Source organism: Dicentrarchus labrax, unplaced genomic scaffold (genome assembly GCF_905237075.1).
Source record: "Dicentrarchus labrax unplaced genomic scaffold, dlabrax2021, whole genome shotgun sequence".
Taxonomy (NCBI): Eukaryota; Metazoa; Chordata; class Actinopteri; family Moronidae; genus Dicentrarchus; species Dicentrarchus labrax.
The window spans coordinates 11,356,283-11,375,703 of NW_026136713.1; the positions used below are offsets into that span (position 1 = coordinate 11,356,283).

Sequence of the window (19,421 nt, forward strand, 5' to 3'; positions counted from 1 at the left end):
GCCCACTTGAATTACAATATGCTGAAAAGTGATTATCGAACTGTAACACTACCTATCACTTTAAAAACTATTATTACTATTGCTATTAGAATCCACACATCTGTCTAACCTAACCTTATGACTCTCTATCCTACAGATCATTGAGTTTGATGAAGGGGCCGGCTCCGTACTCAGAATCCAGCCTCTCCGATCGCCACGTGATGATGCCATCTATGAATGCGTTGCTGAGAACACCGAGGGCAATGTCTCTGTCAGTGCTAGGCTGTCAGTCATCCAAGGTGAGTCTTGCATTTTGAAACAGCCTTGAGTGGGAATGCAGTCCAAGTACCTGGCTACAGGATGGTTTCTCTGACCAGTAGACTGCTGGCTCTTTTAAAATCTTTAAATCTTAAACATTTTCTGAGAAAGACGAGATGAAAAAAAGCTCAATGCTTGCTATTCTTGGTTGTCTTTCTTAAACCTCTTCAATGCCTCAACGCAATCCTGTGGGAGAGCCACATTCTTAATTCATTTGCAGACACACAATCAAAAAGAGCAGGTAAAAGACAAAGACAGGAAGTAAAACATCACAAGAGGTGAAAAACTACTAAATAAAACAGGAAATATCACATGAAAGGCTTATTAGACAATAAAATAACGCTCATGTTTATGACAGACATGACATTTACATGTTTATTCAAACCTTCTATCCTCAGTTTGTTTATTATCTGTATATGGCTGACTATGATTTAACACTCCTGAAGTGCACTTGTCTCAGTGGTCAAAGGTGAACTGGGATAAGGAAAGTCTTTTTTGATATAAAGCAAAATGTTGGACACAAATCATTAGACTCTGTTGTCTGTTTAATGTTACACTTGTTACACAATCCCAATGTGAAAATAATTTTAAGATGTAATGTAACATTTAATTTAAAAATATTTATAGAATAAAAACTGATATCACACACTACACAGTTAGCAATTGTTCTAAAATGTCACACCAAGGAAAATCCTACATGTTGTAGAAAATACAGTTTGCAAATTTTCTTTAAAGTGAGTGACCAGATATTGTGACGACCACAACTGCAAAAAGGTGTCTGTAAGACTCAGTCACTGCAGTATAACCATTTATTGTGTCTTAAATCACTCTTGTGTTTTCCTTTTTTTCTGTTCTCGTCACAGAGCATCTACTCCCACCAGGCTTCCCTAACATTGACATTGGCCCTCAACTCAAAGTGGTGGAGCGCACTCGAACTGCCACTATGCTCTGTTCTGCCAGTGGCAACCCTGACCCTGAAATCACCTGGTACAAAGACTTCCTGCCCATTGACCCCAGTGCAAGTAATGGGCGGATAAAACAGCTACCTTCAGGTACAGGAAGCCCAAGGATTATATTGCTACCTTTTACCTTGAGCATTGGTAATTAACTGGTAATAGTTAACATGGTTGTTTTTGTACTTTGCACTGGGCTGCAGTACCCAGTCTTTTTTTCTTACACAATGTTAGATTAATGTCAGAAGTGTGATTGAGAACACTTTAGCTTTCCAACAGATTCATATCTCCAACTTGGAAACACATATAATTGTTTGATAAAGATCACATCAGGTGCTGCAACACTGACCAAAACAACAGAATATGTTGAAACATTTTAGGAACCAAAAACTATGCTTTGTTTTTATGTTAATAACAATATAATATATTTTTTCATTATAAATTTGCACCTGCTTTAGGGGCACCACCAGTGAAGAGCTTTGCAAAAGAAAATTAAGTCTCACTCAGTTTACAGTTCTCCATTACCTTTGATCACACTTTCATCATTACTTTCTCCACATTACACTTTTAAATAAAAGTCATGTCTTACACAAGTTGAACCACCATAGCAACCAACAAATTTAGTGTGACTGATTCAGTCATCATTTCTATTTATTTAATTCCTCCTCTTTTTATCTGTGGATGGCTGAGGCTGGAGAAGAACCCATTTTGTCTTGACAATCTGAATTGGTATTGCAGAGAGAAACAGTTCTTGACAAAATAATGCTGAGAAATTTCAAGATACCCTCCATTAAGAACATTTTCTCCTTTAAGCATTGACACTGACAGATCAACTAATTATTTCCTCCTGACTTCCTTTCCTTCTTCTCTTTTACTCTCTCCTCCCCCTCCTTTCATGTCTTTGTTGCATGTTGTCATTTTCCAGGTGCCTTGCAGATCGACAACAGCGAGGAGGCCGACCAGGGGAAATACGAGTGTTTGGCGTCTAATGTGGAAGGCGTGCGCTACTCTGTCTCTGCTAATCTTTATGTGCGAGGTAGGAAGCAACCTGGCCACACAACAAAAAAAATAATAACATCTGCCCCTTGTAGCTTAAGTTGTTGCTGGGTAGCTAACATGCAGAGAGGATGAGACGGTTTCACAGAGCCAGCCAGGGACAGATGTTGAGAAATATTAATAGGTTGGCCAGAGGGTTGAGTGGGGAAATATTTGCTGATTTATTTGTAAACAAACAATCACATATATTTGCTTGGAAAATCCTCCAAATGATTGATTACAAATATCTAAAGGTGGCATTAGAAACCAATAAATTGTTTTATTGTTTTATTAATTTTATTAATCATTAATTTCACTTTTCCAAATATATCTTTTTACACTGAATTTAAGCCTGCCACTTTGTCTAATATGTGGCCATAACAGAACATTAAATTATATGTGCAAATTTTAGTTCTTTTGACAGTTTATTTTTTTATACTACATCGGTTTGTATAATGAAATAAGAGTTTGCGGTTCCTTCATGCCACATTTATAGGACAAGATAATAAAGAAAGAAAGAAAGAAAGAAAGAACACACTTATAGAATACACACTTTCACATTTTATAGACTTGCTAACCAGAGGACATATGGCAAGACCGCATCCTTATGTAAAGCTTTTTATATTTATATACACCTGGGAAATAATTCTTCAGTGAATCTTTTAAATTTGCGTCCGGGTGAACAGCAGCAACAAGATAGAAAGAGTCTAAGTTGGGCCAGTATGGCTCCCATCCGATTCTCTTCCCTGTTGTCTTGGGGTGACAGCACCCGCCATGGTGAGCCGGTTCCATCCAGTCGATCTGGCTGGGTCCACAGCTTTCCAATAAAAACCCAATGCCTCCCTGCAGACCATCTGTACCACAGGTAATGCACGTCCCAGCAACAAAGCTGAACACAGAACAAAACAAAAAACAGAGAAGTTTGAAGGAGCTACCCTCCATCTGAATGGGCAGCCGCTGCTATAGTCAAGATCTCCTGATCCAGTTGAGTTAAACTGTTTTTTGTCTTAGCCCTTAAAAATTAAATCCAACGAGACATAATTCAATGATGTTTATCAATAGAGCCAAAAGAAGGAATAGGAAGATATTCACCAAAAATAACTGAGTTTAACCTATGGTTGCACTCCTATCATTCCCATTGTGCTCACCTGCACATTTGGATGAAAGCGATCAGTTGTCAAATCTATTAGCTTTCCTGAGTCAGCGTTTAGCCTTGTGGTGTTTTAAGGGACATGATCATTGATGAAATCATAAAAATGTACCATATTCACCTTATACCTTACACCTCTCTCATTACAATTAGTGAGAAGAATCCCACCCAGATTCTCCATTCCACCCACCGACCAAGAGGTGTTGCTAGGCAGCAGTGTCAACCTGACATGTGTAGCAGTAGGCTCGCCAATCCCCTTCGTAAAGTGGATGATGGGCTCTGAGGATCTGACCAGGGAAGACGAGATACCAATAGGACGTAACGTGCTGGAGCTCACCAACATCCTTGAGTCAGCAAGCTACACTTGTGTGGCCATGTCCTCTCTGGGCGAGATAGAAGCCACCGCTCAGATCACTGTCAAAGGTAATGGACTGTTATAAAACTGAAAAAAACACAAATGGCATCTGGAGCCTTTTCTGGAAATTTCCACTGCCCCTGTGCTGTGGCCTGTGTTTTTGCTGTTAAATTAAAGAAATGTGCTTTTTGCAGTCTCTTTGTCAATGAGCCTCAATGTCAGTGCTTGTATGTGTCTCTTTCTACATGTTTGTTAGGACAGCGCTAGAAAGATTAAAGTATGAAACAATAATTTCAGTGCTGTGAGCTATAGAATGGAGAAATATCCATTTTTTGTACCAGATCTAATACCCTGCTTCTCCCTCCTCAGCCTTGCCAAAGCCCCCCACCTCCCTCATTGTGACTGAGACCACAGCCACCAGTGTGACTCTCACTTGGGACTCTGGAAACCCAGAACCTGTCTCCTACTACGTAATTCAGTACAGAGCCAAGTCCTCAAAGAATGAATTCCAGGAGGTGGATGGTGTGTCAACAACCCGTTACAGTGTTGGTGGACTAAGGCCTAACTCTGAGTATGAGTTCCGTGTCTTGGCTGCTAAAACCTTTGGCTGTGGACCTCCCAGCGACCCCGTGGAGGTACACACCATTGCTGTCCACTGAAAACAGTATAATCATGTGTGCCTTCCATCAGTTTAGGCAAATACCTTTTTGTTGATATTTTGATCATGAACTGTACCTTTAATGACTTTAATCATCATCACTATTAGTATGCGTAAGTTTCCCCTCTACTGGAGTTACTGTTGTTTATGAATAATCCTGTATTCATTGAAACTCTCTCTTGAGAAACATTTCAAGAAAAATAATGATCAATAAAAATTAAACATACAGCTGTTTCTGCATTAAGAGGCTTTACCTGTGTTTTTCTCATTAGATATTGAATGTAAAATGTACCTGTTTATTGCAAGTACAATGTCTTTTAATATTTTATGGCAACAGTTGCCAGTGAAGGTAAACAGACTGTAATCAATCAACAGAGAGAGAGAGAGAGAGAGAAAGAGAGGTAAAAGACATGAGGAAGTATACAGATGAGCTTCAAACCAGTAACATTACAGAGGAATACAGTATATATGCAGATTGTTTTTTTTCAAAGGAATAAAGAAAAGAAAACAATTAGGTATGGTAACAAATAAAAGCCACAAAGACATAAATAAAGTCTGAAGCTGTATCATACCATTTACTACTGTATCTAGAGGCTGACATGATGTAAAAATATAACACTGCAATCATTAATAACCATTAAGCTTTCAAAATCACTTGATAACAACTCAAATTCATGCTCACTACATTGATTCAACAGTGTAAAGTGGATCATAATCCGTACTCTTCAGACAATTTATTTTCTAATATTCTAATTGTTTAACCTACTTTTTAGCTTTATAGTTGAACTGAAAACACAAAATCTATTAAAAATGTCTCTTTTTGAAAAAACAAAACAAATATTTTGTAACCAACATCTCTGTGTGTAAAATAATTGTGTCCAACATGCTCTTATAATAATAATCTGCTATTTAATCTGCTCACATTTTCTCAGTGTAGGATGTGCATGTTTGCTTTTAAGTAGAAAGGTTTGTCTGGATGCTGCTCTCATGGTGAGATGTTTAACTTAGAGACCACAATATGGAGTGTGGACTGGTAGCTGGAGAGGTGCCAGTTTCACCTTCTGTGCACTGCTGATGTGCCCTTGAGCAAGGCAATCTAACCCCAAGAAACTGCTCCTGTTGGCATGTCCACAACTGCATGAAGTGTGCATTTCAGCCTGTGTATGTGTGTAAGAAATAAAAAAAGAGTGAAAAAAAGAATTTGGCTCTCTCCTTCTGGGCTAAAAGGGATTAATAAAGTATATATCATCTTCTTCTGATGCTACTTGGAGACTCTCATGGCGAGATGTTTGATCTGACATATTTTATAGTCTGGCATCATCTTCAGTGATGTGTTTTACAGATTAAACACTGACAAACACTGGAACCAAATTGTGGAGGTGGGTGTGGTTTGCGCTCAGCTACAGGAGAGAGAGGTGTGGGAAAGGCTTGGCAGAGCGCCACCAAGATTCAAGATTCAAGATGTTTATTTTCATATAAAACAAAATAAAGCAAGTTTTCCTCTGTGCAATGAAATTCTTTCTTTGCTGTGCTGTCCACCCTGATACCGACGCATTAAGTACAATAAGTAACACAAAAAACCCCACAATACTACCCAATTATAGAGTAGTAAAAAAAACAATATTACAATAAGTACAGTAAGTAAAGAAAATAAAAATAACTCAATATTACAGTAATTTTAAAAGTGTCTGATTTGCAATGAATGCCATGGGATGTAAACAGTTGTGCAAGAGCGCAGTTGTAAACAGAAGTACAGGTGTAAGGTGACGAGGTAGTACATTGATGTGACTCCTGTCAACTGTTCAGGAGTCTGATTGCAGAGGGGAAGAAAGAGTTTTTGAGTCTTGTTGTTTTGCATTTCAAACTTCTCTACCTCCGGCCTGAGGGTAGAAGTGTGAACAGTCCGTGTTGTGGATGGGTGGGGTCTCTGAGCATGGAAGCAGCTCTCCTGTGCACTCTGCGGTGGTAGATGCTCTGCAGAGAGGGCAGTGGTGTCCTGGTGATCCTCTCAGCAGTCTTAACCACTCTCTGCAGGCGACTGTGGTCCGCAACAGTAGTGTTGCCGTACCACGCTGTGATGCAGCTGGTTATGGTGATCTCAACCACGCAGCTGTAGAAGTTGCTGAGGATCCTGGGCGACATGCCAAACTTCCTCAGCCTCCTCAGGAAATACAGTCGTTGTTGGGCCTTCTTAACCAGCTGCGAGGTGTTCAGTGTCCAGGTGAGGTCCTCACTGATGTGGACACCCAGGTATTTGAAAGTGCTCACCCTCTCCACTTCAAGGTCCCGGATAGACAGTGGTTGATGAAGTCTCCTCTTCTTCCTCATGTCCACTATCATCTCCTTTGTCTTGTTGTGTTGAGGGAGAGGTTGTTGTCATCACACCATGCCACTTATCCGGCCACCTCCCTCCTTTAGGCCGCTTCGTCACCCCCAGTGATGCGACCGATGAGTTGATTACCTCACCTGCTGATCATTACCTAATGTCTCTACCTTTATCTCGGATATATTGACTTTTAGTGTTAGCAATAAGTCCTGACATACTAACAGACATACATCAGGACTCGAACAGCAACACCTAACAAAGTCAGTTCAGTAAACTTTGTAACAGTCTGTTCTTTCTTTCCCTAAAGAGGGTTTCAGTTTTGTGAGTCCAGTCCTGTTTTTAATTGATTTGCATCCCAAGGTAATTGTATGAGTTCATTCTTTTCAATTCAACTCCTTGGGCAACCAGGACAGGAGACCTGCTGTTCTTCTTGTAGTCCACCACAAGCTCATTGGTTTTGATGAACCTTAGGTGCACCATGTGACGTTGCTCTTTATCTGTCCTCTGTACTCCCTTTAAAAATAGTAAGTGAAGACAGAATGTTGTCCTTAGTGCCTTTTTAACTTTCTTTACAAGCTTTCTTTTACAAACTAACTTTTTTACAAGCTTCAGTGAAACATTGTTCTGGTAGATCTTCTGCTCAGTTAACACAAAAATAGAAAGTCTGGACTCTGAAGTGAAATGGATCGGTACATTGGTGAAGTCAATGTCACTGTGAAATACAAAATTTGCCAAAATCCAACTGACATTGACTGTGTCAGAAAATGGATGAGGAGGGCAACTTTATTTATTACTGTACTGTACTATGTCTCTGTAATGTAGGGATATCCAATATCTCACAGAAGGCTATGAGTTTTTAAACAGGTTTTGAAAGTGTTGATGTCTACTAAATGTTAGTGATATGTTTAGTTGCATCGAGCAGTGAGATTGCAGACTGCAACCAACTGAAACCACTGCCTCAACTAAACATGTGGGAGAATCTATGGTGGCCACAAAAAATGTGAAGGCCCCATCTAGAGCCAGTGTCTGGTTTGTCCTTTCTGGGCTACTGTAGAAACATGGCGGTTCAACATGGCTCCGAGCACTACGTGATGAGAGCCTCTATGAATGCGTTGCTGAGATCATCGAGGGCGAGGTCCCTGTCAGTGCTAGGACGTCAATCATCCGAGGTGATTCTCTAGATAGTTTTCAAATAAATATAGTAACTTCTGATCAACTCATATCAATTTCAGACTTAAATAACCAACTTCTGGTTAGGTCTGCTTACTTCTGCTTTAAGCCTCACTTTGAGGACGTATACAGATCATTTAGTTGGTTGAACAGATACAGATGATGATGTACTCGTTCAACGTGTCCAACTGTCTTTAATCCTTTCAACCAGTGTCGATGTGACCCACCTCAGTACATAAACTTTACAAATACAAATCCTTCTACAGTGCATTACAAGTATGCTGTAATGAAATGAACATAAATGTTTTGACATAGCAGCTCCAAGACAGGACTCTTCCTGAATGTAGGAAGGAATAACAGCAATACCATCAAACTGCTCAGTCGTTTTTAATTGTATCTTTCTTTGTGTGTTACTTATTCATAAAAAAAATGACCATTAAATTACATTAAACTGTAAACCAAAATAAATGCTTTAAGACTACCCAAACCTTTGTTTCAACATTTGGTGAGCAAGACAGGCGTCATTGGGAAACAAGGTAAAAGAGATTACAGAAAAGGGATGTTTTGTAAACTGTTTTTTACCCTCTCTAAAATAATTTTCTCTATTTTTTTCTATTCCTCATGTCAGTGTGTTCTGCACAGTCTCCTTTACGCCCCTCAGAGCCTGAAAGAGGTTGGTGTATTTTCTCTTTCACTTTTTAACCCACATTTGAAAAAAAATTGAACATGTAAATTTTTGCTGTATTTGCCTCTTACATAATTTAATATAATAAATTGATTACAATCCGTTAAAGGTGGTGTATGTTATTCTGGAGAAAAATACTATAACAAATGGTAAAAAGATATAGAGCTAACAATGACATAGCAAGTAATGTAAGTAATGTCAGCTATGTTGTGGGTTAACAAACTGTTGCTGAAGTTCTTTAGGAATCTAAAATGTAACAAGGATGAGACGGTTTACCAGAGCCAGCCAGGGGCAGAGAAATAAAAAAAAATGTATTTCCTAATCTTGTGACATTTTTCTAAATACATGTCTTTTTTCACTTAGTCTAAAATATGGCCATAACAGATCATAAAATCATGTGTTAAATTGGAGGATTGAGGATTGAGGGTGGGATTCCCCTCTTGTGTTCTCTCCAGAGCCAGCCAGAGGCAGATCTAGAGAAATATTAATAGGGTGGTCTGAGGGTCCCATGGAGACTTTAAGGGGTGGTAGAAATATTTGCTGATTTAATCGCAAACCATCACATATCAACATTTGCTTGGAAAATCCCCCAAATGAAGATATTTGAACTCACTTTACACTATTGTGGCATATTTATAAATTTGATAACAAACATCTAACAGTTGAGACATTTTTCCAAATACATCTTTTTCCACTGAACTTATCACTTATCACCAGTGTGTAGGATTCAGCGACATCTAGCGTTGAAGTTGAAAAATGGAAAATGAGCGAAAACTAAAAACACAATTACTTAAAACAAAAATACCAAAAATTGGGGTAAAGGACTAATCATTTGCACATAAAATGGCTGAACCACAAAGAGGACTAAAAGCAGGGGAAGTACAAAGTCACCTTATTTAGGGAATCTTCCAACACTGGCCATTTGCGTCTGGGTGAACAGCAGCAACAACAAGGTAGTGATGATAATATGGTTTTATTGCAAACAGAGACGTTCAGGAGCTACCCTGCATCTGAATGGGCAGCCGCTACCATAGTCAAATTCCTGATCCAGTTGACTTGAACAATTTTGGCTTAGCCCTTAAAAATCAAATCCAATCAGACATAATTCAATTATGTTTTCATCAATAGAGACAAAATAAGTACATAGTAAAACGAAAATGTTGCAAGTTTGAAGGAGCTACAGGCTGCTGTATATGCATGCACTGTCTTTGCAATGGTAAAAGGAAGAGGAAGATATTCAAAAAAATAACTGATAGAAAAGTCTGGCTCTGGTCCGAGTTTGTGCAGAAATTCTTTGGTTATGCAAACCGATTGTTGCAGCAGCTGTCCGGGTGGCTGGTCTCAGATGATCTTGGAGGTGAAGATGCTGGATGTGGAGGTCCTGGGCTGGTGTGGTTACATGTGGTCTGCGGTTGTGAGGCTGGTTGGATGTACTGCCAAATTCTCTGGAACGCCTTTGGAGACGGCTTATGGTAGAGAAATGAACATTCAATTCACGGGCAACAGCTCTGGTGGACATTCCTGCAGTCAGCATGCCAATTGCACGCTCCCTCAAAATTTGCAACATCTGTGGCATTGTGCTGTGTGATGGAACTGCACATTTTCGAGTGGCCTTTTATTGTGGCCAGCTTAAGGCACACCTGTGCAATATCCATGCTGTCTGATCAAATTAGATCTCTGAATCCTACAACAGTGACTGGGAAAGGGCAGAGAAAACTAACTTTGCTTCTCCCAGGAAATCTTTTTTGTCACTAGCAGATACCTACAATCCCAGGCTGGGGTGCCAAAAGGACAAAGGGATGTGATGATTACATTCCCAGGCTGGGGGGTGGTGACTGTATGGACACACATCTTGCACATTGAAAGAAACAAGGGGAACTGGATTTAACCAGATGAGAAAACAAAGAGAACAGGAGAGAGAGATGGCAGAAAGAATTCTCCTTCATCTCTTATCCCATCTGGTGAGAAGGACAAGATACAGAGAGGTTTGACCGGAGGTACCAACAAACGGACCACAGGCAATCATAGGAGACAGTGGGTGCAGGTCAGAGTATTGAATAGAACACAGGCATAGACACAGAGACACACAAGGAGAAGATAAATGATGACAATGACAAGCCAGTAGTTACATACTAATGATATTCACAGTTAACACTAGACACTAAGACAACTTTAGGTTAACTCTGAGTGTACTAAGTGGCATTGTGAGATTCTTTGTAGACTCAGGAGCAAATGTCTCCATAGTCAAAGCATTGCTTTCAATAGTTTCTGATTGTTTGGGGACTTGAAGTAAGTTCTGATTTGGGGGAAATATAGAGTGCAACTCTATTTTAGACCATGTAAAAGAATATATCACCTCAGCCTTGAAGCTGTTGAAGACATTGTTTCTGCCTCTCATAGATGAAAGAGCCAATGTTGAAGGTAATCATTCACCATGTAATCACCCAATGATGCTTGTAAAGAGACCAAATAGGGGTTGGAAATCATTTGAAGATCTTAGGGGGATAAAGTAAGATGTGAAACTGGACCAACAGTCACTAATGTCACAGGTTCCAGCAGGATCCTGGTGGTGTTGTAGGAAATTAATTTAGTGAATGCAGACTTAGCATTCTTGTGAAACAGTTCTTGTTTGTTTTTACTTGTAAGGGGTAAAAGTGGACACGGATGGCACAGGGTTTCTCTTCAGTTTAATTCTGTCGCTGCGACTGTAGCTGAGGGCCTTGTACATTGGTAGCCACCATGCTATAGTACATTTGTTCAGTAGGTTGATGTTTTTAGTGTGCTCCCATACAAAAAGGGGTTGTCAAACTGACAGTGTCTTTGTTTTGGTTTAGATAGAAGCAACTCATTTTGCAATCAGTGCACTATGGCCTTATCTGGAGGTTTGAAAAGTAGGTCAGGACCACATCTACAATTTAGAAAATGCGTATTGAAAATGAATGATATCATGAATGTGTGGAGATCTCCCGACCACTATGACATCATTCATGGGGAGGACTTTTGACAAGACTGACTTTTAGACTCCTGAGGCAACAACAGCCTTTCATGACTTGTAGAAAGAAGAGGGATAAAAAAGAGTGAGGAAAGTTGAACTTAGCTCCCTTTGGCTAGGATTCTTAGACCCTATTGTGTCATCTAAATTATATGTCCTGTATGCAGTATATCTCTAATCTTTTATTCAAAGCCTGATTAGAACTTCTTTAAATAAAGGAAATCCAACTTCCAGCTAGTGGAGGTATATATGTATAGTGAAAAGACCTTATAAGACCAGGAAGAAAAACCTGACAGCATGCCGTAGACAAACAGCTGTGGGTGGACAGAGGTGCTAGTCAGGATTCCACAGGCTTGTGGAGGAAACATGAGGGATTGATAGTGGCACCCCCTGATTTGCTAGGTCTAATGTGTGTGTCTGTGTGCTTTCCAGGATTTCTGGAAAGTAGGGAAGAGCTCTTCCAGTTGGGAGGGATTAGCCCATGAATTTAACCTCGTTAGAACAATTGAATAGTTTACCTAGTCTAAAGTAGTGCTCATAGGATCTTAATGTAAGGCTACGTGCTAAATTAGTTGACTCAAACTGTATGGCAAATTAGGAATGAAAATTGGTTGAGGACTTTGTTGGGGTTAAACAAGTGAAGAGAAATTTAATGACAATAGATAGGCTTTGTGCTTCTCTTCCGCCACTCTCTGTGTGAAAAAGATCTGATGTTCATATGCTGGAATGTAAGAAACAGGGGCGGTGTAGCAGTGATGGGAATTCAGGCTCTTCTTAGAGAGCTGTTGATTTTTTGTTGCTTAAATTAATTTATTACCAAATTATGTGTAAAACGAATTACTAATGTAAATACATACATTATATAAAATGTTTATTATTTATATGGATTTATTAATATACTCAACATGGAACAGAGGGCTACAAAAATTAATTATAAAATACAGAAACAAAGACCCATCTCAATTAGACAAAAAGCTGCTCCATATGGAATTTTTAACTCTGCACAGTCTACACTCTGCCTTTGAACTGTCTATCAGTAAATTCAAATGTGTCCAAACTTCACTACGTTTCCTGTCACTTCTTTTCCTCACCTTTCCAGTGGGTAGTCTCTGTCTATGTAGTAGTTCTCTCGCTCTCTCACGTCTCCCTCACTCCTGTTCACGTGCTCACTGTGCCTTGTGTGTCTGTAACCCCTCCCCACCTCCCCCTCCTGCTCAGTGTACATACACAGACCCCGCCACACATCTTGACCAATCACGCGGCTTTAACAGAAAAAAACGGGGAAAAAATCTGGATCTTAGAGCCGGATCGTTCACTAGCCCATAGTGGGTGATAGTGCACCGCCCTCCTTCAGCCACACAAAAAAAGAGTGGAAAAAAAGACTTTATTTTGCCGGTCTAAGTCTTAATCATAGACTGTATAAAGGTAAGAAACATCTGCTTCATGTACATGTTTGTTTTCATATGTAGGTAAAAAGACAGTTATATTTATGTCAGTTGTCATGTAAGGAGATATAGAGTACAGACACAGCGAGCGTACAGACTGCGTCGTCGCAGCAGAGCAGGCGCAGAAAAAATGATGGCAAGTAAGTAAGAGTTGGGAGTAGAGCAATTAACATAGCAGGAAATTCCTTTAGTTTTATAGCCTGAAGAATGTTTACATTCGACTATATAAGTGCCGGACTGAAGGAAATAGGGGAATTCGGCCAGAAGATGCATCTGACACACTCACTTGTTTTTGTTTAATAAAGTCCTAAAATAAAGCAAGAAGAGTGGTGGACCTTTTCTTTTTCAGTCATCCACAAATCAACTTTTGGCAGCCACGAAAATACACCACAGTGTTTTATGGGGCACGATCATTGAATAGTCCCACCCAGATTCTCTGTGTCAACCTGACATGTGAGGCAGTGGGCTCGCCGATGCCCTAGGTAAAGTGAATGAGAGAGCAGGAATAGCTGACCAAGCCAGACGAGAGGCCTTCCATCAGTTTAGGTAAAAATCTTTTTGTTGATATTTTGATCATGAACTGTACATTTATTGACGGTTGAGAATTAAATAAAACTTCCACACTCATCATCAGTATTATTAGGTGTAATTTTTCCCTTTACTGGTTTACAGAGAAGTTACTGTTGTTTATGTATAATCCTGTATTAGGGTTAGGATAACTTCAAACAATGTTTAAGAAACTGCTATGAATTTTTCAGGGTCACTTTTCTGCACATTTACAACAATATTTGTCAACTTAGAGATATTTTAAATAGTTAAATCCAAATATTAAATGTTAAACCTAGATGTTAAATGTTAAATCTAAATGCTAAATCTAAAACTAAATGTTAAATTTAAATCTAAATCTAAATGTTAAATCTACATCTACATCTAAATCTAAATCTAAATCTTAAATGTAAATGTTAAATCTAAATCTAAATCTATATGTTAGATCTAAATGTTAAATCTAAATCTAAATCTAAATGTTAAATCTAAATCTAAATCTAAATGTTAAATCTAAATGTTTCGGGTGAAACTAAATATTTAACTAATATGCAAATTCAAAATGCCGGTAACCGGAAGTACCAAAATAAAAGCTTGAGGAGGTCAGTGTGTGTTTATAGTGTCAAATAACCAAAAAACCATCTCATCCGGGGAAATTGACTCTTGGACATGGATTATCGTGATAATAACTACTTAAAATAATAAACACGTTTGGAGAAACTGTATTTGAAGAATACTAACATTTAGATTTAACATTTAGATTTAGATTTAGATTTAACATTTAGATTTAACATTTAGATTTAATATTTAGATTTAACATTTAGATTTAACATTTAGATTTTACATTTAGATTTAGATTTAGAATTAAGATTTAGATTTAACATTTAGATTTAGATTTAAATTTAACATTTAGTTTTAGATTTAGCATTTAGATTTAACATTTAACATTCAGGTGTAACATTTAATATTTGCATTTAACTATTCAAAATATCTCTAAGTTGACAAATAATGTTGTAAATGTGCAAAAAAGTGACACTAAAAATTCATACCAGTTTTTTAAACATTGTTTGAAGCTAAATGTGACAAAATGTTGCTGTTATTTTCAGCGTGAGCCACTTTACAAACGGCTCCCCATAGACATGATTTAAAAATATAACTCTGCAATCATTATTATTAATCATTAAGCTGTCAAAATCACTTGATAACAACTCAGATTCATGCTCACTACATTGTCATACTGATTCAACAGTGTAAAGTGGATCATAATCCCTACTTTTCCAGACAATTTATATTATAACTGTTTAACCTACTTTTTAGCTTTATAGTTGAACTGAAAACACAAAATATATTAAAAATGTCTCTTTTTAAAAAAAACCTAAGTTTTTGTTATCAACATGTGTGTAAATATTTGTGTCCAACATGCTCTTATAATAATAATCTGCTATGGCGTTAGGTGCAGTTTGAGAGGTTGCAGCAGCATTTCAGGCTGTGAATTTTGATTAACCTGAACTTCATTCATTTAGGAATCAGAAATATAATGTATCATATGCTTTTTTAAAATTTTTTTTTTTTTAGAAATTATGACATGAAGAGATGGCATGTGTTTTTTTTTCAATCATTTCTTCGTTAATGTTGGAACATGGACATCTTATCATATCATCTGTCAGTTTCAAATCCTCTTTTAGTATGAAAGAGGAATGTTTTCATCTCTTCCAGTCAGTCCATCCTACCCTTGTGTCTCTCTCCTTCTGGGCTAAAAGGAAAGTAAAACTAACATTGCCTAATTTTTCTCCTCTCCTCTCTGAAGTTGATCACTTTCAGGACACATTTTCTCAGTGTAGGATGTGCATGTTTGCTTTTAAGTAGAAAGGTTTGTCTGGAAGCTGATGACTGGATCAAAACACTGAGGAGACATGGAAGCTGTGATTGGACTGTTGCTGATGCTACTCGGAGTCTCTCATGGTGAGATGTTTAACTTGTTTAAACTGACATATTTTATAGTCTGGCATCATCTTCAGTGATGTGTTTTACAGATCAAACACTGACACACACTGGAAGCAAATTCATACAAGACACATGAATAAATTAAATACAATTCAGTCAGACAACTCACGTTTAAAATGTTTATTACAGCAGTATAGCATATTTAGATTTTGGCACCTAGGCCCTGACCTCATCATTCCCCGCAGATATGTTTACATAGAGATATTGGAGAGTGATGAACAAATATCTTAAACCCCTAGCTGGAGCCTACAGGTGGATGCTGGGTTGGTGGTGGGACTTACAGCGCAGCAGGCAGCAATAGCTTACAGAGCAGCAGCAGTAATACGGATGCAGGGCAACAGCGGCATTGACAGAGCAGAGGGAGAGCTGGGAAATTGTGCAGTTTAAATAGACTGCCAGATTGGAAGGGAGCGCTTGGTTAGTGACTATGGAGTGAGGCAAAACTATTTTGCAGGCTTCGCTCCATTTAAATATCTTTGGTGTATAAGTGATGACTTGTGTTTAACCACTATTTAAAGTGGGATCATATTCTCAGTAACAATAACAACATGCTGTTACACCAGAAATACATTTCTTTTAATAAGTAAAGGTTCTGCTAAGAATTGGGAATTAAATAATTATATTTATGTTTCAAAAAGATATTTAAAATGTACAGATATAAAGCTATAAAATCCAATGAACTATGCGTTTAAAACTTCATACATAAAATATAGAACAAAACTTAAACATAAACAAGAAATACCCTTTATAACATTGTACAGACACTTCATTGCAGGGACATGTTGCTTACCTTCACAGGAAACACTGAATACTATTATACACATGAGAAGCTGAGATGTTGAACAACTGTTGTCCAACAAATTCTATATTGATGGCAGAACATTGTTTTGTTCAGTCAGTCAATTTCAGAGGGAATGTATATTGGTTCCTCTTTTTTAACCTTGTTGATAAATAATTCTGACAAAAGACAAAATAATAATCTTTTGACTACAAAATGGTTTTATCAAATGAATAAAGTGTAGGGGCATTTTCCTCTGGCACTTTCTTTTAAGCCCACAAACTGGTTGTAAACAAAATTGGAAATTCTTACAAATTGATGGCCATATAATAAAGTGTTAAAGCAGTGCCTGATACATAAATAACATCCTAATGTCCTCAACATAAATGAGGAACTGATAGCATATTCTGTTTCTGTACTATGTTGTGAATAACAGAAGAAGCATTACTGTGATGTCTGAGGAGGTCGTCTGAGGTTTGACTGTTTGAAGCAGTCCAGTATTGAAATTGATAAAGATAACCTGAGCCCTGATGATGATTATGGCCACTGTGTTAAAGTGATTTCATACATATTTCCATATTAGTGAATACAAGAATCCTGGGTATGGAACAAAATATTACCTGATGATGGTTTAAGGACCAAAAGAATTGTCAGTAAAGTTGTTTCAGTTTTTGATCTCGCACACACGTCTAAAACACTTTCTGGTTTGGAAAATCTTTGTAGAAGATGAAGCTGTGTCAATTTAAAGTGAAAATTTATGTTAGATCACAATTTTTGAGCATTCAATCTGCATTCATCTTTTCTCTTTCTGTCGAGCGCACTGGTTAGTGTTTACTTGTTTCATGTTTTGAGTTACTTGGATATATTGACTTTCAGTGTCAGCAATAAGTACTGACAATACTAACAGACATACATCAGGACTCGAACAGCAACACCTAACAAACTCAGTTCAGTAAACTTTGTAACAGTCTGTTCTTTCTTTCCCTAAAGAGGGTTTCAGTTTTGTGAGTCCAGTCCTGTTTTTAATTGATTTGCATCCCAAGGTAATTGTATGAGTTCATTCTCTTCACTTCAATTTCTTGGACAACCAGGACAGGAGACCTGCTGTTCTTCTTGTAGTCCACCACAAGGTCATTGGTTTTGCTGAGCCTCAGTTGCACCATATGATGATGCTCTTTATCTGTCCTCTGTACTCCCTTTAAAAATAGTAAGTGAAGACAGAATGTTGCCCTTAGTGCCTTTTTAATTTTCTAATAAATTTGTTTTCTGAACAAAGGCTGGACTCTGAAGTGAAATGGATCGGTACATTGGTCATTGCCACTGTCAGCCGTGTCAGAAAATGGATAAACAACGGGCATGAGAGTCTTGGAAGACAAGTTTGGGCTTTGTGTGTGATAATGTCTTCATCCCTCTCTCTGTCTTGTACTAGCACTCCCAGAGTTCACTAAAGTTCCTGTCGACCAGATTGGCGTCTCAGGCGGCGTGATCTCGTTTGTGTGCCAGGCGACGGGGAACCCCAAGCCGAGGGTTAGCTGGATGAAGAAAGGCAAGAAGATCAGCTTCCAGCATTCTGAGGTAGGTCAATGAGCACTGCTGCACTGTCAGGGTGAGGAGGGCAACTTTATTGTTACTGTACTGTACTATGTCTCTGTAATGTAGGGATATCCAATATCTCACAGTAGGCTATGAGTTTTTAAACAGGTTTTGAAAGTGTTGATGTCTACTAAATGTTAGTGATATGTTTAGTTGCATTGAGCAGTGAGATTGCAGATTGCAACCAACTGAAACCATTGCCTCAATTAAACATGTGGGAGAATCTATGGTGGCCACAAAAAATGTGAAGGCTGTATCTAGAGCCAGTGTCTGGGTTGTCCATTCTAGGCTACTGTAGATACATGGTGGTTCAACATGGCAGGTGGAAGATGATGGGTAGAAGAGGTCCGCTCCTTCTGTAGACATAAAGGGCTCATTTGATTGTAATGAAAACACAGGGGGAATCAGGTGATTAATGGAAATACTACTTATAGATATTGTGTTCCTTTTCTGCCATATTCTGCCAGTAGATCCCCCCAAAGTCAAGCCAAGAGGACGTACAAAAGTCTTCCCCCTTGAATTACAATATGCTGAAAAGTGATTATCGAACTCTAACACTACCTATCACTTTAAAACTAGTAATAGTATTGCTAGGAGAATCCCATCAGTCTAACCTAACCTTATGACTCTCTATCCTACAGATCATTGAGTTTGATGAAGGTGCCGGCTCCGTACTCAGAATCGAGCCTCTCCGAGCGCCACGTGATGATGGCATCTATGAATGCGTTGCTGAGAACACCGAGGGCAATGTCTCTGTCAGTGCTAGGCTGTCAGTCATCCAAGGTGAGTCTTGCATTTTCAAACAGCCTTGAGTGGGAATGCAGTCCAAGTACCTGGCTACAGGATGGTTTCTCTGACCAGTAGACTGCTAGCTTTTTTAAAATCTTAAAATCTTAAAAATGTTCTGAGAAAGACGAGGTGAAAAAAAGCACAATGCTTGCTATTCTTGGTTGTCTTTCTTAAACCTCTTCAATGCCTCAACGCAATCCTGTGGGAGAGCCATGAGGTATATTTTCTTCTGATAATACATACATTAAATCTCTCTCTCTGTGTGAAAAACAAATGATGTTCACATTCTGGAATATAAGAAACATCTGCTTTTATATTCATGGTTGTTTTCATATGCAGGTAAAAAGACAGCTATATTTATGTCTGTTGTCATGTAAGGAGAATATAGTGACCGTTGGGAATAGAGCAATTCCCATAGCAAGAAATTCCTTTTGTTTTATAGCCTACAGAATGTTTACATGCAACTATATAAGTGCCGGACTAGAGGAAAGAGGAAAATTCGGCCAGAAGATGATCATCTGACACACTCACTTGTTTTTGTTTAATAAAGTCCTAAATTAAAGCAAGATGAGTGTGATTATCTTTATATGACTGACTATGATCTAACACTCCTGAAGTGCACTTGTTCACAAAGGTGAACTGGGATAA

The 19,421-nt window shown here is 38.4% G+C and overlaps 2 protein-coding genes across 11 annotated transcripts in view; both read left to right on the top strand.

The window, feature by feature from the left end:
* The window catches only part of LOC127375176 (receptor-type tyrosine-protein phosphatase F), a 57,915-nt gene that overhangs the window by 28,651 nt on the left and 9,843 nt on the right, over window positions 1–19,421 (top strand). For 3 of the 10 annotated variants that reach the window (XM_051421052.1, XM_051421053.1, XM_051421058.1), the window contains 4 exons: window positions 137–278; window positions 1,161–1,349; window positions 2,176–2,286; window positions 3,589–3,858. The exons of 2 other annotated variants lie outside the window; for them this stretch is intronic. In XM_051421052.1, coding sequence (XP_051277012.1) covers window positions 137–278; window positions 1,161–1,349; window positions 2,176–2,286; window positions 3,589–3,858 — 712 coding nt within the window. Of the gene's footprint in view, window positions 1–136; window positions 279–1,160; window positions 1,350–2,175; window positions 2,287–3,588; window positions 3,859–18,625; window positions 18,768–19,421 lie in introns of all 10 variants that reach the window. 5 more of the 10 variants (XM_051421054.1, XM_051421055.1, XM_051421057.1 and 2 more) reach the window with 5 other exon arrangements.
* LOC127375177 (hemicentin-2-like) overlaps window positions 14,633–19,421 on the top strand; it is a 31,649-nt gene continuing 26,860 nt past the window's right edge. The window contains exon 1 of the mRNA XM_051421060.1: window positions 14,633–15,479. The gene's annotated coding sequence lies outside the window, so the exon portion shown is untranslated. The remainder of the gene's footprint in view (window positions 15,480–19,421) is intronic.